At 44.6% G+C, this 27,445-nt stretch overlaps 1 protein-coding gene across 6 annotated transcripts in view; it reads right to left on the bottom strand.

The window, feature by feature from the left end:
* Positions 1-27,024, bottom strand: part of PAX3 (paired box 3) — a 76,337-nt gene extending 49,313 nt beyond the window's left edge. For 4 of the 6 annotated variants that reach the window (XM_050307821.1, XM_050307823.1, XM_050307820.1 and 1 more), the window contains exons 1-4: positions 26,697-27,024; positions 25,602-25,837; positions 24,067-24,196; positions 23,274-23,408 (exon numbers count right to left, since the gene is read on the bottom strand). In XM_050307821.1, the coding sequence (XP_050163778.1) occupies positions 23,274-23,408; positions 24,067-24,196; positions 25,602-25,837; positions 26,697-26,781 (586 nt within the window). In that variant the 5' untranslated portion in view covers positions 26,782-27,024. The remainder of the gene's footprint in view (positions 1-23,273; positions 23,409-24,066; positions 24,197-25,601; positions 25,838-26,696) is intronic. The other 2 variants (XM_050307822.1, XM_050307824.1) reach the window with 1 other exon arrangement.
* Between the last annotated feature and the right edge of the window lie 421 nt (positions 27,025-27,445).

Raw genomic sequence — 27,445 nt, 5'->3', positions numbered from 1 at the left:
AACTGCCATAATTATTACATTATTGAAACAAACACCAGACATGTGGGCTGTCCTCCCTTGACTTGCAGTGCAATGGTGTTTGCAGTTTATATAGATCTTCAACTGTTCTTACTCATTAGCACACAGTCTAAAAATATAGCAAAGTGTCACAATTATAATTCCTGCCTATAATATATAAATTACATATGCCAAGCTAGATGCATGAGTCTCCAACAAGGACGCCTAGACTTTCCACTTGGAACCTGTTGAGAATCAGCCTAATAAAACAAATAGCTTAGATGCTTTCCATCTTTCAAATTTAGATAGAACTGCTTTACCATTATGTATTAAAACCTAACAAAACATTAAAAAGGGGAAAAAATCGATTTCAAATTGATTTCACTATTAAATTGAGTCTCCATTTTGTCCAATCTGTCACTCCTACTTCTAGCAGTACATAAAACATATTTAGTGTTATGATAATAACTGTTCCATAACAGCCTAATCATGGGTAAACCAGAATAATAGTCATCTTAAATATTCACTACTATATAAGTGGCTAAATCGCTATATTTTGTGAACCAAAGGGACCCTTTATTATTGCGATTAGCATTATTGAATTATCAAGAATCACCATAAAATTTAAAACATAACTAAAATGGATTTCTTCATGTTTTGTACTACATACATTCTTTACTGATATAAAGCAGAACAGAGCCATTCACAGATACAAGCCACTTCACACAGGAGAGGGACATGAACACAACCACCACTACTTCTCTACAATTAGCTCTCCATCCAGTACTGCCTGAGGCATGTGTGTTCCTGGACAATATTTCCCTGAAAGTTGTGTCAATCACCACAAGACTGTTTTGTAATAACTGGATCCAACTATTCTCTGCTTTTTGTAATTTTTCAGTACAATTTCTGGGTTTAGTTGTCATTGAAAGAGCTTAACCATCACACTTCAAAGTTTAATTGTCCAGCTTTTTTTTTATCTACAACTTCAGTACTAAATGTTACACAAAGTAATTCATTACTGACAGTTGGTTTATTATTATTGTTACCAAAAAAAAAAAAAAAAAAAGGAAAAATAAAATGCATATATTAAAAAAAAATCAAAATACTGTAGAGTTTAATAATCACCATCTAATTTCATCTTCAGGGAATTGCATGAAAGCAGCCAACTAAAACTTGGAAGAACAGCATTACCCTACCATCCATGTATTACATACAAAAATACAGAGCAAAACTGAGCATCTGATCTTTGCTACCAAGAGTGATCTACTGCCCATTTCAATAACTAATTGAAACCCAGTTGTTAAACCTATATCAACACATTCCCCATACCCCGCTCAACTTAATGCAGAGTTCCTAATACAAGAAAGTATTATTGTTTAGCCAGCCTATTCTCCAGGACATCATGTCTATGAGAGCACCGTTTCTGGGGTGTATGCAGAGACTGATGCAGCTGGGAACATCCTCATTCATCCCTTGCCCAACCTACCTGCTTCTGGGACATTTTATCAAAACCTTTAGGTCTTCTTTCAGAACCCAGGAGGTTTCTGGATATAAGATCAATGAAACAGAGCCACTTTTTTTTTTTAAAGGGAAACAAACAAACAAACAAACAAAAAACCCACAAAACAAACCTTAAAAGATTACCAAATCCCTGAAACTGAAAAGTAAATCAGATCTTAGAAAACATGTAAACTCAAAGACTGAATTTCCAGCAAAACTGAAATTTATGGGAAAGCACCCAGATAAGCTGAACTGTGCTGTCATCATTCCAGCTCTTCTGCAGGACAGCCACTCTCCCAAAGCCTCTAGCTCTTACTGAACAGAGTCCCAGGAAGCACCAAAAGACTTTTGATACATTTTACAAAGTTTTCTGTACTGAGTTTTTATTTTATAAATTTCAGCCTTCCTATTTAATTTTAAGACATTCTAAAGTTCTTCAGAGAAGGATTTACGTGTGTTTAAAAAAAATCCTTCTTTTCCCCACCGACAAGTTTCCTGAGTACATTTGCTTAACCTTAAGTCCAAATTAGCAGGAGGGTTTGAGGATTTTTGGTCTGTAAATGTTCAGTGACAAACTTATCAAAAAACACTTCAGACAGTTACAGAACAGGGGCGTCTAATTTTCACACATACAATACAACCATCTTCAAAGAAAATTAGAAGCTGTACAAGAGAATGAAAATGTGGCCATATGTTAATTCTTTAATCTTAAAAGACTGTTGGTGTCACCCCAAAGCACATGCCACGATGTGATCTATCCCAGGCTCTCAGCCCAGAGGGCCCAGTTCTAGTCCCATTAAACCAGCAAGAAGCTTCCAGTGACTTCAGCAGAAGCTCCATGAGCAGCTCCCAGCCCAGGACTGCAATGCTGAGCTGGTCTTAATCAAACTACCAGCTGTGAATCACAGAAAATATTTCATTTGTCCCTGTGCTCCCACAAAACATCACCATCGTTTCAAGAGTTAAAGGAGAGGCAGGAGGAACTCACCTGAAACCGCTCTTCTCCACTTATTACCCAAAGCACAGGCCTATACATAAGCCCTACTTCCCTCCCCCCATCCCCCACCTTTTAGCTCCCAGAAGATCCCAAAACCTTGAGGCCACTTTTTCTGATCCACCACAAACAGCAAGCAGGGAGTTCTGTGCAAGCTAACAGGATTTAAAGAGCAAAATAAACAGGATCCAAAGAAAATTTCCAAGCAGCTATCCTGCTGAAGGTCTCAATAGAAAACATTTGCTATGAAGTAATAAGAATTTGCATAATTTTGGGGAATACTTTGTTTTCAAAGTAATTCTCTTTTTCACCTGCTTAGGACTTGACCATGTATGGATTTAGTTAAGTTTTGTTGATGGCAGCTCATGTTTAACCAACTGTTTTTAATTTACAAATTAAACTTGTCAGAAGTAGAAATCCTTCCCTTGGAACCTTTCCAATATGTCAAGAATTAATTCTAATGAAAACGGCATTGCCTAAATGCAGGATGGCCAGTTACTTACTTTATTTACACAAAGTCCTTCTCAGTTTCTTTGATAAAAGCAGCTAAATCTTTTTCGTCTTTCATGTTTTGTCAGCACTTGATTCCTTTTGTCCCCTGGCTATTTGCCTAGCTGTGGACAATAAGGCAGGAAGAATAGAAGCAGATTGTTGGAATGGCCCTCAATAAACCTAATTATGACATGTTGACTGCACTCACCATGACATATTCAGGAGATCCAGGCTTATTCAATTACCCTTGCCAGGTTTCTCTTTCAGACTTAAAGTTATCCTTTGACTGTTTGTATTTCTGAACAGTATTCATGTTCATTGTGAAAGAAAATCCCCTGGACTTTGAGGGGTTTCTCAGTTGATGCTGTTATTGTAGCTAATTTTTATTAACTGAATGATAACATGATAAAGAAATAGACTTTTGTTATGTAATAAGAACAAATCAGTGTGTGCTTAAAGTTACACCTTCCTTTCCTTCCCCCCCCCGACCCCCCCTCCTGCAGAAGACTGACAGAACCCATAATTTGAGTTAATAAACAAAACTGTTTTCTCAACCTGTGTTTAAATTTCAATGGCACTGAATATAACCACACTGAAAACTTCTGGCAGCCCCAGAAATCCTCCTAATGCAAAAAACGACACCTCCTTCTTCCCAGAAACCTGTTTTATCCCCAGCATCCAAAAGCCACAGAGGTGCTCAGCACTGTCAGCACCAAAGATCATCTTTCCACGCATACCTTTACACCAAGAGCTGTTTCTTCATCTGTTTGAAACTGCGTAGATAAATCTTTTATTTAAAAGTCAGGTTGTACGTTGAGGGAGCAACTTACTCCATGGAAAAGCCATTCAGGGACCATGCCAACAGTTTCTGCAAAACCACTTTAGAGAGACTGTGTGTCAAGTGGACAAAAGAATGAAAAAATGAAAGAATGCTAAAAGCAGAGACAGAAAGAAGCAGCCCCAATCAAACTCAGCTTATACGTCAAGCAGCTTCAAAAGAATTAATATTCATGTCTCTATTTCAAACCACTGCTCAGCTATAATTAACTGCTTTGCTGCTAAGCTCTCTGCTATTTCCCTGAACAGCTCCTATGATTTTTAAATTAACAAAAGTTTGCAAAACAAACTGAAAAAAAGCATTAAAGTTATTGCATAAATCACCTCTTTTTAAGCTAAGTGACAGACCAAATTTGCTCAATACTAACACTTCACGGGCAGGCAAAATATGTTGCTCTAATACAAATGAATACTCTTTTACTCTGAGGGACTGTCCCAGCTGGTGGATTCAGAGCTGATACTCCAGGACCTTCCTGCCAGCTTTAGTGCCTGCTATCGCTGCGGGAAACAGCCACCACAAAAATTGCTTCTGTCCATCCTCAAAGAAGCTGCCAACTTCTGCACCTCCCACAGAATAACTGACCTGTGTAAAGCAGTGTCTGGTGGAGGGGGGGAAATAAAGCGAAAATATTGTTTCTGACATTTCTTTTTGGTCAGCCCTCTAAAGGACTGACTCTTATCACTTTTTGGAGTGAGAAACCCTGGTCCCCAAAGAAGGTGGGTATCTCAACATTTGTTTTCCTTCTGGTTAACAGAAATCTGAATATGTCACAACAGGAGAAAACTTTAGGGAAAAATTCCTTTTAAACACATTCACTTTGTCTCAAAAGCAATAACAGAAGAATCAGGTCTTTAACCTTCATTTTCTAAGAGTAAAAAGTTTAAAACTAGAAACAAAACTTAAAAATAAACAAAAATATTTTGTTCTGCAAAATATTGAAATAAGTGATTTTATGTAGCCTAGATTCTGCCTTTTGTTTTCTTCAGAACTAAATTCTGCCATAATTGTCATTATTTGATTGAGTTTCATGTTCAGTGGACTTGTATCTTCCCAGCAGAAAATAGTTCTGAGATCTCCAGACCAGCACAGCCTCCAAAGAGTGTTTAGAAAGACAATAGCACAGAAATAATTCGAAGGATATTGGCCGTGTTCACATGGAGGGGTGCCAGAGGAGTGTCTTGAGGTTATAGCCTAGTTTACTAAGTTGTCCACCACATAGTGCATATCCATAGGATTGGGTTTTGTTTGAAACTCAGGGGTTGGGGGGGGGGGTTGTTTGTTGTTTTATTTTTATTTTAATTTGGAGACTTTGCTGACAGCAAGACCACTGAGCAGCAAAAGAAACATTCCTTAATATGCATAAAATACTCCATTTGCATCCTTGACTAATAAAAGCAGGTACAGCTTTGCTTAAATAGTTACAAACTCATCTTTTGTACCAAGCACATGATTTTCTTCTGGCTTTACAAGCTATGTGGCTGGTCAGACCTAGCTCTGCCTCAGCTTCACAGTTTACATGAGTCTGCAGGGCACATCTGTACACTTGTGTGTGTGAAAAGTGGCACACACGAGCAGAAGTTACAGAACATCATTCCTTAAGAGCTGCAATATTTCTTAACAATACATTTAGGAAACTAATATCCATAGACACATACATCAGACTGAAGTGTGCTATACCACCTTATTACAGAAGCTGCATTAAAAGCAACAAAAAACCTTTCAAAGTTTCCCCAACCATGGTATTATTTATTCCATAATTTGGCTTATATTATTAAATAGAATAAGATTCTCTCTAAACAGCAACTAATATCCCCAAAGAAAAATTAGAAAAATAACTTGACCTTTCAACAGAGATAATTCAATACCTGGCAGTACATCTTACATGCCCTTGCTCAGGAAAAAGTCCTCTGTTGTTGAAACTACAGAATTAGCCATAAAGCCAGATTGAGATCTGTTACACTGCTGGAAATCAAGGGAGTTATACAAAGGAACCACTCTGATTTGATTCCAGCAGGCATCAAATTTGATGCCAGGTCCAGAATCTGATCTAAAAACATATTCTATACTGTGGCACTATTTCCTAACAGTTTACTGGGAAATCAGTGTGAAAGTACAAATTTGTAATGCCTCAGACCATTATTTATTGTTCCACAAGTGTAATTAGATTTAAGTCAATATCTCAGATTATGCTGGTTTCCTCTTTGCAACCTATCAAAACATACTGAAAAGGAGATTAAAATTGTTCTTTTACTAAAATTTGAATCAGGGATACACAGCAACCACAGAAATATACAGGGAAATGGAAATGATGGCAGCTGGATACAAGTGTACTGAACCTGCTACTGAGGTCTTTACCCAGCTCTCTTCCCATGCAATCAAGGACAGATAAATACCCAAATGCCTCCTGAATATTTGTGTAACAAACTTTTCTGATTAATTTTCAGGGGTTTATTCTATTTTGATACCTGTAAAGGTTCTTTCTGCAAGTGCCTGTGGCACTCCACGAGTGATGAACATCTGATGAAAAGTGGCAGCAAAATAAGAATCCCTCCTGGTCGTCAACTTCCCCCTACATCAATCTCTAATAAATAGAGTGTGGTTTAAATTTGGAGAGGGAATTGGGTAAAAATAATACCCTGAATCCACCTAGTACTTTTCCACAAGGGAAGTCAAAGGACATTTATTATTTTATAAAAATAAGAATCTAGAGCCATTACCATGGTCAAAAATGTTATATTCATATTGCAAGAGTCTAAAAATGTTCCACACAAGTAGGAAACAAATTCTCTCATTTCCCAAGTATGTTTTAAGCTCGGTACAGTTCATGCAAAACAAGGACTTTTATACAATTCCCACTAAAGGTCCAAGATTGCCAGTTCACAACAGAACCAGAATCCAAAATGCTCTTCTTTTCCTTTACTTTTGAAAAACTAAAATCCCACAGACAATTCTGACAAATCCAAGTCCGTTGTCCCATTTTTAGCTCTAAATCCTAATTACTCTTTCACCCTTTTCCCAAAATAAAAGATAAAGTTAATTGTATTTGTTCATACACTTGATTTTCAGAGTTACATGGTATTGCACTCTGCTGAAAGTAAAAAAAAAAAATTAAAAAAAAAAATCAGTTGCAGGGACTCTGTATTGCACATCTGAAACTTACCATAAAGCATCATCATTTCAAATTACCATTTTCCACAGCTGCACATATCTGTTATGTGAAACACCCCTTTGCTGTGTTAACTGAAACTCTCTCAGCAATGAAGCTGAACTCACCTGAAATTATCAATGAAGTGGTCACTCACCTTTTTTTCACTTCCAGAGTGCTTCCTTAGAAGCTTTCCTCAATAGGTGTGCAAATCCTTCTACAGGAAATTTAAATCACCCAACCCTAAGCTGCTTTTTCTGTTATCTTCAACTGGTGGCTTCAAAGCAGCCCACAGACTGTCTAGGTAAGTCACACATCACAACTGCTACTTCTGTGGGCAAATCACTTATTTTCAACCCAGCCCTCACTAGAAACCTTGTTTCCTCTACAACAGCCTGACTGAAGTCAAGGATGCCTGAGCACGTACAACAGGCTTGAGCCAAAAGACAGAGCATGCAAACAGAGATCTTCTACATCATCCCAAAGGCTTATTTTCCATTCTTGAAGCCATCAACTCAAACACACTATGAAACAGTTACTGGAACATGGTGTTGCCAGCTTGTTCATAATTACTGGTTCTTCTTCCCTGCCTAATGCATAGCCAACTGAACGAGGGTTGTCACGGAAAGGGACTCAAATTTTAAGTCTGGCGTAGCTGGATGATCAGGATAGGAACAGAGAGGAAACACACAAAACCTCACAGTCTCCTCTGTGCAGCACTTCAGTCCTAATACAGGCTCCTACCAAATCTGCTTTGAGAACAGCCTACCTGAGCCTTCCCTGAACCTCAGACAAACTGCTTTATGGTTCATGAGACAGGTGACCCAGGGCTGATCTCCCACAGCTTTGCTTGGTCACTGGGTCCAAACGACAGTGGGCTTTCCCTACTCTGCTCACCAGAAAGTGAATAGCCCTGTGTGCATCAGCTGGAGCGCCAGCATAGTTTAGGATTGTGGTACAGACTGCTCTGCTTTGTGGTCTTAGGAAATCAGAAGAGCTGCTTTCCCCATCAGACACCCTCTGGTTTCTCTGTTGTCTCCCTGCCTTTAACAAAGACTGGTGTGACACACAGAGTCCACTAAAGTAGCAGTCACTTCTTCATATGCCCCCCAAAATGCAGCTTCAGAGGTAACACTAAACCTGCTGCTTAAATCCATTTTAAAACTAGATAATTGACTCTAGGCTGAAGCATTTAACATCCTGTGAATAAACTCCTAGACAAAAAGAAAAAGGTTTTAAATTTCATAAAAGGAAAGGGTAAGGTAAGTTCATGTTGAAGATGCATGCTATTTGGAGTTTCTATTTCCTATCACATGAGTATCCCCTTTACAAACCCTGACACTGCATACATACTTGCAGACATGAAGTTTAGTTGCTTTTTCAATGTACAGCAGTTATACCCTTGGACTATTTATACTAAAACACACTGGGGCTATTTTTTCACCTTAGAGGCAAATTATGGCGTATGAATAATGAGTATGTTTTTGGAGGCAGAGAAATATATCATCAGCTCTGGCATAGTGCCTTCCCAGCAAGGAAGAAGTGGAATTTGAGACCTCTTTATGAATAAGCAATAAAGTCTCATGAGATGGGATAGTTTAGTAACATCCAAAAAGGCAAATCCACTGGCGACAGAGATAGCTGAAGCTGGGTACCACAGTTTGCACGGGATTTATTACCTCCTCTGCTCCAGGAGGAGAATCCCTGCTCAAACAGCTCTCCCCATCTTACCTCAAGAAGAACCTGTCAGGAAAGAAAGAATCTAGCAAGTTTTCACTTTGGCCTTTGAAGTTCTTCCTTGGCTGACTGATGCTCGTCCATACATAACTAGAAGAAAAGACTTCCATTGTGCTGCTCTTTACACCAAGCGTATTATTCTCCAGACAAAAGCTTTCGAGTCTTAACTTTTAAACACACCTCTCTTTAGGGTGTAGCGTTTCTAAGCCATAAAAATCTTTTCTGTTCATTTTAAAAAAACATAGACATCTCTCCCCCTTCATGCAACCTACTCTGGTTGTTAGATTTTTGTTTTGCTTTTTGCAAAGACACACAGCAGTCGGCAACAAAACAGACAGCCCTTTTCTGCAGAAATACTGTATTTTCCCCCAACACTGTCCCCAGTGGCTTATCCAACAGGGCTTTAAACATGAAACACAACCATTGTAGGCACTCCCCGGTTTTAGACGAGACCTGGTGAATAATCACTCTACTGAAAACATCTCCAACATCTGGCAACTTGCTGCTCTTTGCGGGGTCTGCGCGCTGGGTCAGGCCGGGATGCAGGAGCAGGGCAGGGGGTTAAGCAATGAACATGCTCAGCACCTGCTTGCTCTCTGCCTGATTCAAATCAGTATTCTCCTCTCACGCCCAGGAATGCTAGAATTCCTCTGTTTCCTCAGAAGAACTCAAAACTTTTTTCCCCCCAAGGAAGGGAGAGAGGAGGAAAAAAAATTAAAAAAAAAAAAAAGAGAGAGACAGAAAAAACCTTTCTGTTTAAGGTCTGACTAAATTTCATTGAAGACAATGCAAGTCTTGCTATTACATTCAATAGGCCTTTTTTGAGATTTATGAAGAATCTAACATGTTTAACACTATTGATTAGGAAAAAAAAAACAAAAAAAACTAAAATTACTGTTTAAATAACAGACTGCAACAATACCCTTTTCCTTGAAACTCAAGAAGTCAGTAAAAATTTTTTGTTTCAACAGCTCTGGAAATCAGATTGAGCCTTACTGCAAGTTGTACTGCACTTTCACATCTAAAAACTTTTTTCTTTAAGACCTATAGATAAGTTCAAGCCAGCGTATCTGCTGCAACTGGCTCCTCAGTTTTTTGGCTCATAAGCTGATGCCCAAGTTGATGTACTATTTCTCCTTGTCAGGAAGAATGTTTATAGAAGAAATTTCAGATTTCATTTAAAGAAAGTTTAAAACCAAACCAAAATAGTTCACCTCTAATCAGCCTGTGCTGACATAAAATCCCACCACTGAGAAATGCATTCTCTTGCATAAAGATTGAAAGCTATAGTTTTAAACTGTAAATACTGGCAATGCACAACAAAAGAATGCTAAAAGCATAATTTTTATCTCCTTTTTCTGCTCAGGCCATGTTTCTGTTTTAACAAATACACTAGTAAAAAATAAGTCTAATTTTAAAAGAAATAAAATGCTATCAGTAGCTATCCAGAAGATACGAGTTTTTAGTGAATGCAAGAGCAACACCAAGTTGTAGAAGAGAAACGAGCACAAGGTTTACATGCCCAGTCTCAACCACATAAATTTCAAGCATCGAATACTCTCTTAGAACCTGTGATTATCTGTATTATTGAATAGATTTTCCACACCACATATTGGAGAAAATTGCAGGGTATTCATGGGAGACCCAGCAAAACCAGGAAAAGACATGTATCAAAAACTGCTGTATTCCAGTAAACACACTGTGGCTCTGAGCCTCAGTATAAATTGAGGCAACACCTCTGAATTCAAGATCTTAATCCCAGACCTCGCTAGCTATTGATCTGCTTTAGCTGTAAACAACAGTAATAAAAGTATTAAAAGTAAAGGTGCACAGTCTTTAGCATTTTGTCAAAACCCACCCACCTGCTGCCCTGTGCCAGGGCTTGCAGCATTTCTCTGCTCAGTTAAGTGCTGCACACCATGGGCCACTGGCCCCTCTACAAACACCCCCTAATGTTCCCCAACTCTGCAACCCCAAGCGCTGGAAGCCCAACTACTCTTCCAAGGACTGGCTGCAACCCTTCCTACCCACAAAGCATTAATTCTAAAACATCTTTCCATCTGGATCTGCAGTTTCGGCAAATGAACTGTGGCATCTGAACCTCAAAACATTTTTGATTCCTGGACCCCAGACATTTGGAGATAACATTGAGGGAGGAAGATATCATTGGTCCCATTTTTAACAGAAAAACAAACAAATCCAAGCAAACAAAAACTCCAAACAAGCAAAAACCTCAAAAGAAAACAAAACAGGCCAGGGGAAAAAAATCCACAAACAATTCAAAACAAGCAAACAAAAAACCCCACACAGTTGCAAAGAAAAAATTAAACCTGACAGGGTCACCTGACAGAGAAACATCTCCTGTGCTCCCTTCTCCACTGCATGCACTGCCAGGATGCACAGCAAGAGAGGGGCATGCAGGGGGGAGGAAATTAAGGAAAGCATAGAAATCAGGAAACAGCAGATTCTTCCTGCTCAGGGGGAGCATGGCCAAGCAAGGGCAGAGACCAGTAACTGGTAGGAGGAGCAAGCAATCCTATCTCAGCTGTCTCCAGGCATAAGCAATGCAGAAAGTCACTGAAAGAAATGCAGAGCAAATTGTACCAATTCCAGCCAGTTCTCCTTCAAACCAAAGCCAACTCTTCCAGCACCAATTTTGCCATAACCACTTTTTTCCATGTTTGTTTGCATTTAGGGGTATCACTTACTTATAAACAGCTCAGTCACCGGGATCACTCTTTCCTCCTCAAAAGGGGTGTTAAAAAAATATCCATTTTGCCAATTCAAAGATGCAGAACCACACTCTTCACAGCCCAGTTAGAAGACTTTTAAAGCCTATGGAAAGATGCCTAGGGCAGCCCCTTTTCTGCAGCAGCAAACCAGCACCAGCTGTCCAGGGTGGGGGAAAACCCTTTAGCCCAAATCACTGGGACCTGAAGGATCCACTCAAAGAGCTGAATGCCACCAAGTGCAAAACACCCCCTACAAAGCACAGCTGTGACCACATCTCCACCTAGAGAACACAGCGGTCCTGTGTAAGCTTTAAACTTCCCATTAAACATAATGAAAAGCACTTGCAAGCCTCCCAGAAGAAAAAGGCAGAGCAAGGAGCTCCCTGGGTTGGAAATAGGGCAGCACCAGCTCCCACCTGTGCAGGGAGCCACCCCAGCACCCAGCCCTGAATCGCCAGGGATGTCTCCACTGCTTCCAACTCGCACTCAGAGAAGCACAATGGGTCTTTTAATCTAAAGATCCAGCCCTACAAAAGGCGTCCGATGAGCCCCAAGGGAACTCACATCACTCCATAAAACCCCCGAGGCTAAAACAGGAGGAGCAACACAGAAGTGCATCCAAAGGAGTTCCCACTTTGCCATCCTGGGAAACCCATCATTCTACATGCCCTCCCTATGCTAGCCAGTGGCCAAAAAATAAGCACCAGGTGGCCTGTTTCTTTAATAGAGTGACTTTTCTGCGTGGTAACACTCAAGATTAAGAACAGATGAGTCCCTCATCCACTCTTTGATCACCTGGAGAATCTTTTTTTCCCCTCACAGCATTTTTCTGTGGTGTTTTACTTTTTATTTACAGCTACCATTATCGGGATTCAGATACTAGATATAGTTAGGATTCTTTCAATACTCACTCAAAATTTTTGTATCTGATTTCTTCTTCCAGGACTGACAAGTCTGTTCCTGATGTCAGTTTAAGAGAAGTATTTATGTAATCAATCATCACTCCATCTATTTGACTGCCAATGCAAGAGAAGTACAGTAACTTTGAATTCTGGCTTGTTTTAAATTCTTCCCTGGCCAATGATCTCTAACAGCTTAGAGACAAATCCTGTTTATGGCCATCACAGTGTAGGTTTCGACAACCATTCAAATTACGGGGCTGGTATCTTCCTGAAATTTTCATTTGCTGTGTTGATTAGGATCAAAGGTTGAGGGGAGGAATGCTGTATAGGAGACAGAGCACGCCTCCTCTCCTGGCCGGGGAGGAGCCAGAAATCAGAGGCAGCAAGCAGCACTGCCACTCGCCCCACCAGGACTGATGGAGCAGATTGGTTACAGAGCTCCTTACAACAGAGAGCCAGGGGGTTTTGTTTGGCTTTTTTGCTAAATCGTGTGTTAAAAAAAAATGTTAATGCCATTTTCTAAACCAGCTCTTTTTAATTTGCTCTGCTTGCAGCATTTTAACAATGCTTACTTGCTGTGTCAGATCTCTTCTTTACCAACAAAAATACACACTTAGCACTATAAGGTGTTGCCAAGTCTGAGAAAGTGAAAGTGTTCCCTCAAACGTGGAATATAATTAAACTTTCACACGGGGCCAAATTCAGTGATATAAGTAACCTGCACAGCCCTAACTGAGAGCACAGGGCTGTTCGGATGTAAATGACGACACAATTTGGTATCAAGAAATTTTTAAACACAGATGAAGAAGGAAATAACGAAAGGATAAACAAAATGTCTGCTGCATGCAGCCATTTTGCATTTTGTGAGCATCCCAGGAGCCTGCAATACTTCTGGCTGCTTCAGTCCCTTCGGGGCACCAGCTCTGTGCAGGCTGGCCCGGGTCACCTGCCCTGGTGCACACAACATGCAGCTCCTGACAGTCTCAGTGCTGTTCAGAATAGGTGGACAAGCAGTGAGTTTTAAAACTTTTTCAAAAGGAAACACTGTATTTGTTGGAAAACAAGTTGTGGGTACTAAAGCAGCAGAGGCTTGTGTGGTTTTCTGTAGAGCTGCCAAATATTTGAGCATTTTTGCTTGAGCCTGTTGATTCAAAAGAGAGCAGGTCAAATCAACTGTGCTACACCAGGGATGAACCCACAGGGCTTTTTCCTGACTGTGACATCTGTTGAATAATTTTCTAAATAGGTTTCTAAGTGTTTTCTTCTATTATTTTCCAGTTCCACAGACAGCGGTAAAGACCGTAGTTAACTCGTATACCATACAGGGAATATCTACCACGGGCAGCAAAGGAGGTCAGCACAAGCAATGCCTTTCTCTGCACCACATGTATTAAAAATCTGCAGAAAAAATTTGTAGACTGCCTCCAAAATACTGCACCATAAAGATCTGATGTCTACTCACTTAAAACACCACTCCTTAGCTAGTAGTTTTTGGAAATTCCTTCCTATATGTAAATACTGATGATCTAATTCAGTGTTTGCTCACACACCAGCATTAGTTTACCACTACAGTGGCATTAATCTTGATTTATACCTTGGCAAATGGAATTTAAGAGATTTTTTTTTCCCCCAAAATCTATGCTTTTTAGGATTTCACTGTGAAAATGGCAAAACAGTGTATTTAGCTTTCCATTTTCAAATTCCTTTAGCTAAATATTTTCCCCTTCCATTTTTCTGTCAAAACGCTTTCTTTCTGAAAACCACTTATTTTGCTGTTCATGAAACCAGCTGAAACCTGACTTGCAGCTAGTTCTGTGCAGGTTTTTTTTTCACCACTCAGCCTGACAGGAGGGTCTGGATAGGTGTCAGAGTATTTGCTGGGACACTGATGCCCCCCCCACCACCTCAGGATCCATTTGACCCATCAGCACTTCACACCAGATCAAACAACCAGCCCTTAGGTCAAAATGAAAAGGAAGTCCTGCCACACCATCGCCTGTAAAAAGGGATTTTCTATGGAAACATTCCCTGCTACTCCTTAAGCCTCGTTTCTGTAAAACCTGTCTATATTCATCTCCACCTTCAGTGAGCCAGCTAAAGACACAGAGACAGAAAGTATTTCTAAGTCCAGTTTGGTTACACTGAGTATGGTTGGTGCTACTGTCTCGCAGGGGGTATATGGGTTATACATTGGTTACAATTTTAACAAAGTAGTGTAATTTTGCCAAAAGATCTGTGGTTGCTTTTGCTTCTCTGGCCTGGTACATGGAAGAGATTCCAATTATATTGGCATGAACAGTCCTACTCAATTATATAAGGTGAATAAGATTTGACAGGAGCTGAATAAGCTGTCTGTTTGCAGAAATGTCAGCCACAGACAGTTTATTCCTCATACTATTCAAACCACAGTGATCTATGCGGCATTATATCTGATAAAGAAATTACTACATAGTCATTTTTGGATCGGACATCCAACATGAGGCATATCACAAATACAAAAATCCTTAAGACAGGTCCTTATATGGGCTTCTGCATGATATAAACGTTGATCAAGTCTGGCAGAAAGTGTACATTCAGGCAAATATCCATTAAAAAAAAATAAATCAAAAGGTAGCAGGGATAACACTGTGCTCACCACAGCTCTCCATGGAAACAAAAAAGGTGAGTTCACAGACTTAAGGGAAAATTGTATGGAAAATGCTTTCAAGGAATGTTACCCCTTACTCTAGGACAAACTGCCTCCTTAAGTAGCTGAGTACTTGTAAAGTATGCACAGACTGGTATTTTAATGAGAAATAACCAAACAGAACAGAAACAGAGGGTATTTAAGAAAGGGAATGAGAAAATTATGATTAAAAAAAAAAAAAAAACTGTCTTAGCTCTTTACTCTGCTGTTTGTCACAACAGCAGAGGAGGGTCACCCACCTAAAAATCAATGCAAAACCAGGAAAGGATTTCTGGCTTTACCAGGCTTCTTACTACAGTTTTTGAAGCTAAATTTCTGTGTCCAGTGGATGCAGAGGGACCTGGATTTAACACATGCACGCCCTACAATTCAGGTGAAACTTCATATCATAATTACAAGACAACATAACACATCCAGATTGCACAGTCTCTTCTACAGAGGATGTTGTGGGATATATTTTACTGTCTCTGAAATAAGTGTAGCGTTCTGCCTTGCAAGAGGGAACTGATTATACTCAAGGAGTCTCAGTTTTCTGCACAGCCTGGTTGATCCAACTTTCCCCTTTTTGAGAAGGGACTGTACAACTATCCTCACTGAGGCGAGAAGGGTCCATAAAATCCAAACTGAAGAAAATGCACAAAGAAATGTTGCAAGCTTGTTTGTGTCCCCTTTATACTGAGGGCTCAATCTGGAGAATGGTCTGCCTTCTCAAGCTCCCTTTCTTTTATTGGCAGCCCTCAATTATTTGCCTCCTATATGATTTGGTATACAAAGACAAGCCTTTTTTTTTTTTTTTCCCCTTTAGGCTACACCCATCAAAAAAATTACATGCAACAAAAGGAGTTTTAGTAAAATTCCATTAAACACGTCATGTCTTACCTGCTGCAATAGGAACATTTCAATGCACTGTATACTAAAAATAAAGTGACTAAAACAAAATCAAATCCAATAATGCTAAAGAAAAATCCTCAGCAAGACTGTAAGAGCATACAGTGCACGCATACAACAGACCATGCAAAATAAGGATTCCATTCAAATTTCACATCTCATTAAAGACAATTTGGCCATTAATCCATACGGGTTTAGGAGCAAAGAAGGATTTTCCAAGACAGATAAACTGAAATGATCCTCCTTTGATCTCCGAGGTTAAGAATCAGCAACAATGGAAGATGAACAACAAGGGGCAGAACCACTGGCCTTTTTATGTGCCACAATGGCATCAGCAAACAACTACTTAATCAATATTTGGCCAGGGACACTGAAAACTTTCTTTTCAAATTTTAATTCCTAGTTGTAAAACAACTGTAGGGCAACCAGCAAGATAAGACATTAAACTGACTGCTTAATTGCCTTTTACTGTCTTACTAGTTATATATGCACATTCTTAATAGTTCGTGAATCTTTATTTACTAGGGTGAATAAATGACCTGTCAACAATTACATCAAACTCCACTAACTAAATAATCTCAGCCCATGACACACTTTAACTCTAATGTGTCCTCAGTGAGTTTTAATTTCATTACGCTTCATGTTTTTTTCTAGGCAGAGTGATTTAAACTGAATTAGCTTAACAGCATGGGGCAGGAGTACTCCAGGGCAAGTAAAGTAAAATGCCACACTCACACTACACTAAACAAGGTCTTGTGGTGAATTATGTTACTGTACATAATTTTTATGAGCCAGAGAGCTCAGCGTTTGGGGAACACTTGGAAGCATCCTGCATTTTTATTTCTATAGTTTGTTCTTTCTCTGGCCACACGTATTTGCTACATAGGGTTTAAAGCGACATTTACATGGAGAAATTCACATTGACTGCCTTGCTCTGATTTATTGCTTTGTGTTTCACTCAATTTCTTCTTAAATTAACCAGAGAGCACTTTGTAGTTCTGCTTCATTTCCCAGTGCAGTTTTATTACACAGCTCTGGGGACTCATGATAATTTATCACTATCAGCTTTATTGGCCTCCCTCTTCTAAACCCTGTTCCAAACCTTATCAATAAGTAATCCCAATACCAAACTAAACCATCCCCAAATAAGTGTTAGATAAAAGTGTTGTCTTTGACTGATACAGCAGAGAATTGCTATTCAGAATCAGACACGGGAAATTATTTGTTTTAAGGATTTTATCAGTATTGGCTTTTACTTTCAGCAATAATTGCTAATTAGCTTTTTATCTAATTAAACCTCTGTCTGTCTGCTGATTCCATGGCTACCTCTGTAAACACAGACACAAAGATCCCAGCGCTCAGGAAGAGTTTTGCAAGCGTTTCGCTCAGGATTAGAGTCACACTCTTGTGCAGCGGGTACTTTATACCAACAGAATAGAACAAATTTGGGGCCCATTCCTCCCTGCCCCAACTCACGTGAGTAACGTTACACACATGAATAGGCCCTTTGAGTGGGACTCCTCGCTGTTACTCGCCCATGACAGCATTTGCAGAACTGGAGGTCTGATACCCAAAGCCACCAAACCCATTTTACGTACTAAACCTGAGGATTTCTCTCAGAGCTGCAGTTGCTCAGGCACATTACAGAGCTAGTTTCAAGAAAAGCCTGATCTGTGCTTTGGTAAACTCCTGCTGATGTCAAGGATTCTGCAATTATAGGAGGATCCAGAAAGCAGAAGACACAAATCGCATTTTCAGAGCAAATTCCAGCTGAAATCAACCAACCACATTTCTTGCCACAGCCTTTTCAGAATGCCACTGTGTAAATCTAACAGATTAAGATTTTCTAAGCAACCAAATAAGATGTTAACTTGGGTACAAATTCAAGTTAATCAACTACTGTGTGTGAAGCAATCTGACATTTGCTAAAATAACATTTGGCTTTGTTCTAGTTATATGCAATTAGAAAAACTGGAAAGGAAGCCCACAGCAATTTTGTTTGAAGAGGCACTGATTCTTAAGTTGAAGAAAGTGTCCCTAAGGTGGCAAAACATGCAAAGCCATTAATAAAATCATGATTTCAAGAAAGGGATATGATATATCTATATATTATTTCAGAGAGTCGCTGCTAGATTAACACCCTTTGCGCCCACTCCTGAAAGTATTACTAGTCCTTATGTCAGGCGATTAGCCTGCAGTTAGTCTGACAATTAACACTCTACTCAAAATCCCCCCCCAGCTCCCTCCAAGACAGGAGGGTATGGGCTGCTCCCAGCAGCTCTGGAACAGCAAACTCCACTTTCAAGCCACTCTGAAAGCAAACATTAAACACCTTTCTAAAAATGCTCATCATGTTGAGACACCACGCTTGATGGTGAGGTTATTATTGATCGCTGAGGTCATCAGTAATTATTATTATTGTTATTAGCTTAGAATAATGATTTGAAAGTGGAAGCGTGGCTCAGAGCCCCACAGTGATGATGGGACAGGCAAAGGAAACAAAGCTGTCCTGGATTTGCGTGGCATCACCTCCATCGGTTTACACTCGTGCAACACCTGGCTTTTCTACCCGGGCTTGGACTGTCACTATTAAGATATGAGGAAAGAAAAGGGGAAAAGACAGACAGAAAATACTGTTGGCTATATTTGCCTTGAGCCAAATTCTGGACTCACTAAGGAGTTTTTCTTAATTAAGCACTATTTTCTTGTCAGCTCTGAGAGCCTCAGAAACAACAATGTTCAAGTTACACGAGTTGATTTCTTAGACCTGCTAGTGGCCAAATATATAAAGTACTGCATGAAATTCCAGACGCGAGAAGATAATTGCCTGCAGCCACAGTCATCACATTTCATTCAATAAGTGAATCTTTACCGGGAACACTGAGCAGGGGAACACACTGTGCTTCTCAGCCCACAACAGCACTGCACACAGCACGTAAGTCCTCTCACCACTGCGCCCTGGGACAGGACACTGTAGCAAAATCAGGACAAGACCTGCATTAGAAAATCACAGCCAAAATCTAACTCACCATCTGCCTTGTCCCATGCTGCAGTGCTAACCCAACAGTCTACAATGCAGAAATGAATGGGATAACTAAAACTGATATCTGGTGCCTGCGTTTAATCCCCTCCCTTAATAAACTGCCTTTATTAGTTTAACAATCTAAAAATAACTGGCTGCATGATAGTGACCAGCTCTAATCAAAACATCTGCCAGCCCATCTAGCCTGAGCTACCCTTTAGATCATGTGCCACCACTTCAAAGCCTGTGCATCAAGTCAATAATTGTAACATTGCATCTAAATATTTAAGCTAGGGGCTGGTAGTCGCGTGTCCCATTTACAGTCAGCATCTGTCCTCTAATTCCATTACAGTACAAAGCAAAAATGTTTCCCAAAACTCACAAACAGGAAAAGCATCACACAGCTAGAGAGGCAGCAGCAGCTTGAACTTTAGAGCTGCTGAGCAGGGCTTTTGTGCTAAGGTCCTTTTTCTTTCTCCCGCTTCAAACTCCCCACATACACACACTAAAATAGGGGTGGTGCTGAAATTGTATTAATGTGAGCCTCAGGCACACAGAAAAAAAAAGAAAAGAGGAAGGGGAGGGAGAGGGGGGAAGGGTTTGGTCCAAGATGAAAGTAAGAAGAAAATAAAGGAGGCAATTTAGTCTGCTGTAGCCTGAATTGCTCTCAGTACAGCCAAGGGTAGAGGCTTGGGATGAGTAGGGCCCTTTTTGGACGGGTGCGCATGACTGGGGGAGGATCCGCCAGGACAGAGCCCGGGGGCCAATTCCACTGGCTGGGAACAGAGGCCCCCTTTGAGGCCGGGTGGGGGGGTCCCAGCCCCGCTCGCAGTGGCCCAAGGACCAGCTCTACACCCCATCACTGGAGTGCTGAAAGCCACTGGTTTCTGCCAGAAAACAACAGCTATTTTATGAAGGGGGGGAGTTATCAGATTAGTCAGCAAACCAAACCACACATAGCTCCCACCAAAGGTACAAGCGGATCCCTCTTCTGTAGCGGTTATGCTAAAAATAAGCCCTGATGTGCCATATAAAGGCACAAAACTTTCTCTCTCATGTTTTTTTTATTTATGGCTTGTGCCTTTAAGAGAAAATTATCACGCATGCAGAAATACAGATGTGCTATTGTAGAACTACCAGCTTTCTGATACACACTGTGACAGTCAAGGTTTTCTCTAAATATATACTCTAAATCAGGGTTGAGAGTGATGCAAACAGAGATGCTGAAATACAGCACACACAGGGCTGCACATGTGGCATCTCTAAACACCAGTGAGAGAATCATATTTAAGTGTCTGCAAAAAGGCTGGAACAGAATCACACGGGGCTATAGTTTACCTACACATATACGTGGTGGGAGAAATCCCAAGTCACATGATATACTGTTTCTATCGCACTTTTTAAAAAAATATCAAGTTTCTACTCTCTCTAATACCACTCTGCTGTAAGTGCTCCCTGAATCTTGGATTAGCAACCTTAAAATGACAATTGTTATACTTGCCCTCAGAAAAAAATGCCACTCCTTGAGCCACCCAAATGCCCACGGTGAGGAGGGGATTTCAGTCAGTGTCAGCAAACATCCAGCACTTATGTGTGCTCCCGAGCAGACGAGCAATACTTTGCTCTGTGCTGAGCCTCAGGACCTGCTTTCTTACCTATCCCACAGCCTTCCTTTGCGCCCACGCTCTGGGATACCTCAAGGCCCTGAGACCAGAGCTATAAAAACTCCACATACTGCAAAAGACACACACTTTTTTCCCCTCCATAACATGGAGCACTCGGTGCTGAGCTACCAGACGAGGGTTTTGCTGCACAGCACGTGGATAACCTTTGGACACACCGCAAGCAACCCGAGTATTGGAAAGGGCATCTGAGATGCGCTGCCAGCGGGCACCCTTGGCCACATCAAGCCTCATAACCAGGCTGGTGGGCACCGGCAAATATGATCCTGCAGCATCAAAATCCTTAGGAGCGCTGCCAGGTATTTCAGTAAGAGGGCAGGATGATTTTTATAGATGGAGTGAAATCGAAGCTCCTCAGCTGGCAGTGGGAATTGAAGCATAACCTTTTTTTGTTGATTGGATACAGAAAGCAGTGGCAGACTTCTTTTACGGTTTATGTTTTTCTTGTAATGATCTCACTGGTGTGTTGTCCCTCTAGTATTACACTACATTTAAGGCACAAGTATGGCAACACATCCCTTCTGAAGCAGCAGCGCGCTCGCACTGCAGCATCCTGGCCACTCCAGTAATGAGATTAAGCAACAGCTTGCTACTCAGGGAGGGGGAGCAAGCATGGCTGTGGGAAAGAGCACACCCTCCCTCCAACTGCCAAACCTTCCCAGCCACTGTCACAGAACAGACAGGATTATCAAAGCTGCTGTTTCCACGGCACTGTCCGGTCACGTTCATGCAGCAAAAACCTGCTTGCCCAGGGCAGGATAGGGCTACACTACCCCTTTTCATCAAGGGGAAATTTGCTACTGATCGAACTCAAAAGAGGCAAAGACATTTACATCCACAGATAGTGAAGGAGAAGATATGTTCAGGGACAGAATGCAGCCTTCTGATACAACTGGGAGGCAAGAGTGAGCCCCTGTTCACAGCAAAGCATTACTGGCTTTCCTGCAATAAAATATTTTGGGATTCCCCTGGGCTGGCAGGAGGCAGCCATGCACCCATATACTGATTTATAATAGATCAGGAACCCCCCTTTAAAGTTCAGAGAGTAAAAGGAAGATTGTTTCAAAGACAAGCAGGGATGGGTTATACTGATAGCAAAATTTTTTCTCTTGCTGTCTCCATTAATTACTCTTTGTTCCATAAAGTAATGATATTATCAAAGCTCACTATCTTCTGTTTCTAATATCTGTCAAGAAATTCAGGAAGGCAGCAAAACTAGTTATCTAACAAGAAGGACACTGAATTTAGCTATTTTTCCCTTGATGCACACCCTCTTGGAGCAATCCTCTGTTGAAGGAGACACTGAAGGAAACTCTGGATCCATCGTATGGGGGCAGCTAGACCAGGCAATCAAACTGTGTCTTCTGGCCTTAAAATCTCTTGTTTAGTTTTCATCTTTTGCATGTTTGTGTTACACATATCGACGCAAACACAGACACACAGAAGATGAAGTTTCCTAAGAATTTTAATAACAGAGTTGAAAACTATGTTTTGGGAGCGTTTAAGAATTTGTTCCTAAAAAACAAGGACATTTCCTACTGTTCAAGAATGGGTTCCAGTTGTCCTCAAATGGCACCAGCATCTCAGATGCCTAGAAATGCTAGAAACACTTTCTGTCTAAAAAGAGCTATTTTTTTCCACCATGGAGAGTCCATAAAACTGCGTGGAGCATCAGCTATTAGGGGCTCATTGAATAATTCATCCCTCATTGCAAGCCCATAATGTCTTTTCTCAGCCTTTTGTGGGGCTGTTTTCTCTTCTTTTCTCCTTGAATTATAAAAAGGTTGCCTTCTTTTGTTCACATCAAGCTGCTGCTAGCTGAAGCTTTGTCTGTGCAAAGCCAAAGTGTGAGTTTCAATGGACTCCCCCCTCTTTGTTTTCCAAGTTCATCTCCAAGTGTAGATTGTGTATAGAAGGCCTTCTTTGTAAAAGCTGGAAAAGTTGTACAAATGTTTGACCAGCTCATTTGGTACTTTTGTCTCGCCTTCTCCAGCGCCTGTGCATGTGCTGGGCAGCGACTTCCACGCACAGGCTGCCGGCAGGGCCCTGGCCTGCCCCTGCACCCTGGCCCAGCCGGGAGCCGGGCACGGCCGTGGCGGGGGCAGCAGCTGTCCCCCCGGAGCAGCCCTTCACCTCCGCCTTGTTCAGGTTGCAACCTCCTCACAGCCCCTGGCCAAGCACCAACACATGCTCTTCCCAGCAGTTTTAGCAGCAGAAAAAAACAAAACGTGTGGCTCCCTGCCCTGTTCATGACTGCAGGGACTTGAGGCTCCACGGTCTTTGGCTACAACTACCCCTTCTATGCAGCTGTGGCGTTTCGCTCAGCCTGGGAAAGGAGTCTCTGCGTGGCTGTGACAGGGGAGCTCTGTGGAGGCTCCAACATTCCCTGCTCCCTGAAAGCCAAACTCACACTGACTCCCATCTTCATCCCCACCTTCGCGCCATTACTGCACACTGCCGGGTTGTTCCACCGGGAAAAGGGATCCGATAGGATGTGGTAGCTATGCCATTAGGCCTAACCCCTGGCCCTACACCTCCCTCTGCACTGGCCCCAGGACAACCTCTGGGAGAAGGGGAGTGATACCCACCAACACCTAGGGCTGGTACTGCCTGGTCCCGGGGCCTTACAGAGAGCTGGGGGAAATTGGACTTTACCTCTTTCACTGAGGATGCCATCAATGCTGTGCTTGGCCTTCTTGTCGCCTTCCTCCACCTCCTTCCTTTCCAGCTCAGCCTCCTCTTCCTCTCCTTTCCCAAACTTGCTCCGCAGGATGCGGCTGATGGAGCTCACTTCGGGGGGGAGTGCAGAGCTGTGAGCGGCTCATCCCCAGCAGCCCCCCCGAGGCGGTCGAGCCGAGCCCCCCATCAGAGCCGCTGCCCGCACCCCACAGCCTCAGCCAGTCGGGGCGTTGGGGAGGCAGCCGTCTGCTCCCGTCCCCACAAGGTTTCACGGGGCATAGTCCCGTCCCGCACTGGATTCCAGGGCGGGCACAGCGGCTCCCAAGTATATTTTTTTTTTTTTCCTGAGCCCGAGTAGTGGATGATAAGAAAAGGCCACGAACACCCACACAAATACTGCTCCGGTTCCGTGTGCCCCCCCGCCCCATCCCAGAAATAATCCACCGGCACAGGGAGCTGCTCCCCATCTCCTGCTTCCCAGCTCCCGGACTCCGGCAAGCCCCGAGCCCTCCTGCGGCAGCAGCCCGGCGGGGACGGCCGGGAAGCGTCGGGAGGAGGAGGGGAGGAGGATGAAATTACAATTTAATTGAAAACACCCCGCAGAGCACAAGAATCCTCCCGGGACATGCCAGCCACTCCGTGGGCACCGGCCCGGCCCGGGGCTCCCATCCCGGGGAGTCGGGATTCACCCGGGTATCGGGCTGCCCGCCCCCCACCCCCGGACTGCCCCCGACCCTCTGGGACGCGCCCGAGCCCCCCGCCCCCGTACCTGACGGCACCGTGTTGCGGTCACACACCCCGTCCTTCAGCAGCTTGTCCCGGATCTCCCAGCTGAACATGCCCGCGTTTTCCCGCTTGTATTCCTCGATTTTCTTCTCAACATCCGGCGTCGTCACCTGCTTCAGTAAAGACAAGGCGAGCGGGCACAGTCTGTAGGGCCGGGGGCGGTCGGGGGAGTCCGGTCTGCCCCGCCGGGACCCCCGGTGCGACCGGGGCCTCCCGCGCCACCGCCAGCGAACGCCGACACCGGCTCCGCTTAGAAACCCCGTTATAAAACACTCGAGGACAGGCAAGGTAAAATCAGAGGGGACACAGAAGGTAATAACGGGCCCGCATAAGATAAACACCCCCCGCGTTAAACGAAACGTCGCAGGAAATCTTCCGGGGCTACAGGGAAGGTGGGACCGAGCCCTCGGCAAAGAAAACCCCGAATTAGCAGCACCGGCTGCCGTGCGTCCGAGCTGAAAGTCCCGAGGAAATTCTGGGTCGCGATTAGTGGAGGACTCCGGGCAGCGAAGCTCCAGGTTAGTAAAGTTTCGGCTCAACAAAGTTTGCAGCGCCGAACGAAAAAACAGCATAATAAAAAATTCGGAGAGGTTCGAGTACCGGGAGGTTCCTTCGGTGGCCTCGTGGTTTTAAGATAAAGCTAAAATCAAACAAAAGAACGGTCTCCGGTTTGGGAACAGCCTTATGTTCAGATAACACACTTATAAAAAATTATATCTACTGCCAACACCGAAAGGAAAAGTTCGGACATTGCTACTTTAGAAGAAACAATCGGGAGGGGGGGAAATCTAGCAACAATTTCCAACAGAAACACAAGCTTTTACTTTTCTTTAATGGGAATGAAAAGCTAGAGGAGAAGGCTAATCTTGGAACAAGAATTCGTCTGCATTATTGTGAGCTCAAACTTTTCGGTGGTGTGGCTATAAATATACGCAGCCTTAGAGCGGGGAAAAAAAAAATAAATAGAGCAGGAGAAGGAGCAGTATGGAGACAGCCAGAAACACAGGTCGTTTTGCTTGCGTTTTGCAGCGAAAGCAGCGAGGGCCCGATCCCGCCGCGCTGTGCCAGCCCTGACACCGGACCGACCGCGTCCCGGTCCGTCCCTCAGTGCCGAGTGCTCCAGTGCTCCTGCGGGGTTGAGCCTAGGGCACTCGGGGTTCTGAGCAGCCAAGCGCTAAAAAACCCACCCTTTTCGCCCTAGTTTCGTTTGAGATTTTTTTTTTTTTTAATAGCGTTCTCTTAATTAAAGTATCTGATTTCCAAGAACTCCAACAATATTTTCTAAAGCCTCGGGAAACTTTGAGAGCAACAGGAAGGGACACGGAGAAAGTGCTGTGCCCCACGCGTGTCTATGCCCACCCCCTGCCTCGCATGTTCCCCCCCCCCGGCCCTCCCGGGTGCTGCCCTCCCGTCTGCAAACCCCAGTGCCGGCCAGTCTGGGCCATGTCCCAGTCAGGCCTCGCTCCCCGCCACCGCGGCTGAGATTTGCCCGGCTCTGGGCGGGCAGGAGGGGCTCACCTTGGGCTTGCTGCCGCCGATGGCCCCCGGCCGGATGGAGCCCGTCTCCTGGTACCTGCAGAGAATTTTGGAGACGCAGCCGTGGGACACTCGCAGCTGGCGGGAGATGACACAGGGCCTTATGCCATGGTGGGCCATCTCCACTATCTTGTGCCGGATATGGTTGGGTAAAGGCCTGCCATTGATAAACACTCCTCCGAGCTGATTGACTCTGCCCTGGCCTAGAGGGGTAGAGACTAGAAAAGGAGGGAGGGGAGGCAGGGGAGTAAATGGCGTTAACGTCTCCTTCGGATCCTGCTGCGTCTTTTTTGTTGTTGTTGTTGTTACTGGTTTTTTGTCGTTGCTTTTCTATAAAGCAACTCTCTCCCGCCCGCCCCGCCGCCCCGCAGCGTGCCCGGGGCCCGCAGCTCCCGTGGAGCCCGCTCCGCCGCCCCGGCGGGCAGGGGAGGGCGGCGGGCACGGGCTTCACCTGTTGCACTCGCCCCCGAGCCGGCTCTCAGAGCCCGCCCGACTTCAGCGAAAAGGGGAAAAGAGATGCAGGAAGGCCGCGGTGTCCCCGGCGGCGCGGTGGGAGCCGCCGCGCCGCCCGTCCTGCCTCGGGCACGGCCTGGGGGTCCCCGGCCCTCGCACCGTCGCTGCCGTGGGGAAGAGGGGCCCGGCCTGCCCGGGACAAGTCCACGGTTCTAAAGTTCCTTTCGATTTCGTTCACATGGCTTTTATTTGAGTTTAATTGGGGTTTTTTCTAACTTCGTCCTAACTTTTTCCCAAACTTTGGGCTCCCCAAACTACCGCCCTTTCACTCCGCTGAAGAGCGGACCCGGGGCCCGCTGCGCTGCCGACCTCCCTGTCGGTCCCTCCCGCTCCCGGGATAAGTCGCTCTCAGTGAGAGAGGATGGAGCCGCCGGCCAGCAACAGCCCAAGCCGTGCCCATCCCGGAAAAATCCCTGCCCTGACAGCCCGGGGGAAACCGGGCGGCTGTTCTCGAGTCCTCCGTACGCCGTTTCTGGCGGGCCGGGGGGGTTCGCTTTGTTCCGGTGTCCCGGCACGGAGCGATTGTCCCTTTCCCGAACGGGAGCAGCCCGGGCGCGGCCTTACCTTCCAGCGGGAACCCGCTGCGGGGGTAGTTCTGCCCGGCCCCGGGGCGCATCATCCTGGGGACAGCTCCGGCCAGAGTTGTCATCGCGGCGGCAGCGGCCGGCAGGGTTATATCCAGGTGAGGGCTGATCTAGGGGAGACCCGCGCTGTCAGCGGGCCCCGCCGAATCAGGAGCGGTCCCGGAGGGGGTGGGGGATGCCGCCGAGGGGCGGGGAAGAGGCAGCTCCGCCACTGCCCCTTTGTCAGTGACCCGCGCTGCCCCGCACCGGGAGGGCAGGGGCCGGGCCGGAGCCCCGCGTGGCGGCGCGGCTGGGCGCGGGGAGGGCGGGCTGGCGGGGCGGGGGGCGGCGGCGCGGTGCCCGGTGCGGTGCCCGGTGCGGCGGGAGCGGCGGCCGCGGGGCCCGGACCATTTATCGGCTCCGTGCCCGGCGCGGCTCCGCCGCGGCGCCGCCGCGATTGGCCCGGCCCGGCCGCGCCGCCCCCGCTGATTGGGCGAGCGGGGCGGCTCTCCCGCATCGCCCCGGCCCGCGGCTCCCCCGCACCGGCACCGCACGGCCCGGCCCGGCTCGGTTCCGTTCGGCACTGCACGGCACGGCAAGGCACGACACACCCCGCGCTGACCCCGCTGCCAGAGCCTTGCTGGACCCTCTCGCCGCAAGCAGAGCGCGGCTGGCGACGGGGGATCTACTCGGTGCCCCCCGACGGCAGCCCCGGATCGCAGAGAGAAGCGCCAGCCCGGGCGGCCCGGA

This window comes from Myiozetetes cayanensis, unplaced genomic scaffold (genome assembly GCF_022539395.1).
Source record: "Myiozetetes cayanensis isolate MyiCay16 unplaced genomic scaffold, myiCay2020 scf13, whole genome shotgun sequence".
Lineage (NCBI taxonomy): Eukaryota > Metazoa > Chordata > Aves > Passeriformes > Tyrannidae > Myiozetetes > Myiozetetes cayanensis.
The sequence above is the reverse complement of the archived record's forward strand: the minus strand, read 5'-3'. Positions and strand labels throughout refer to the sequence as shown.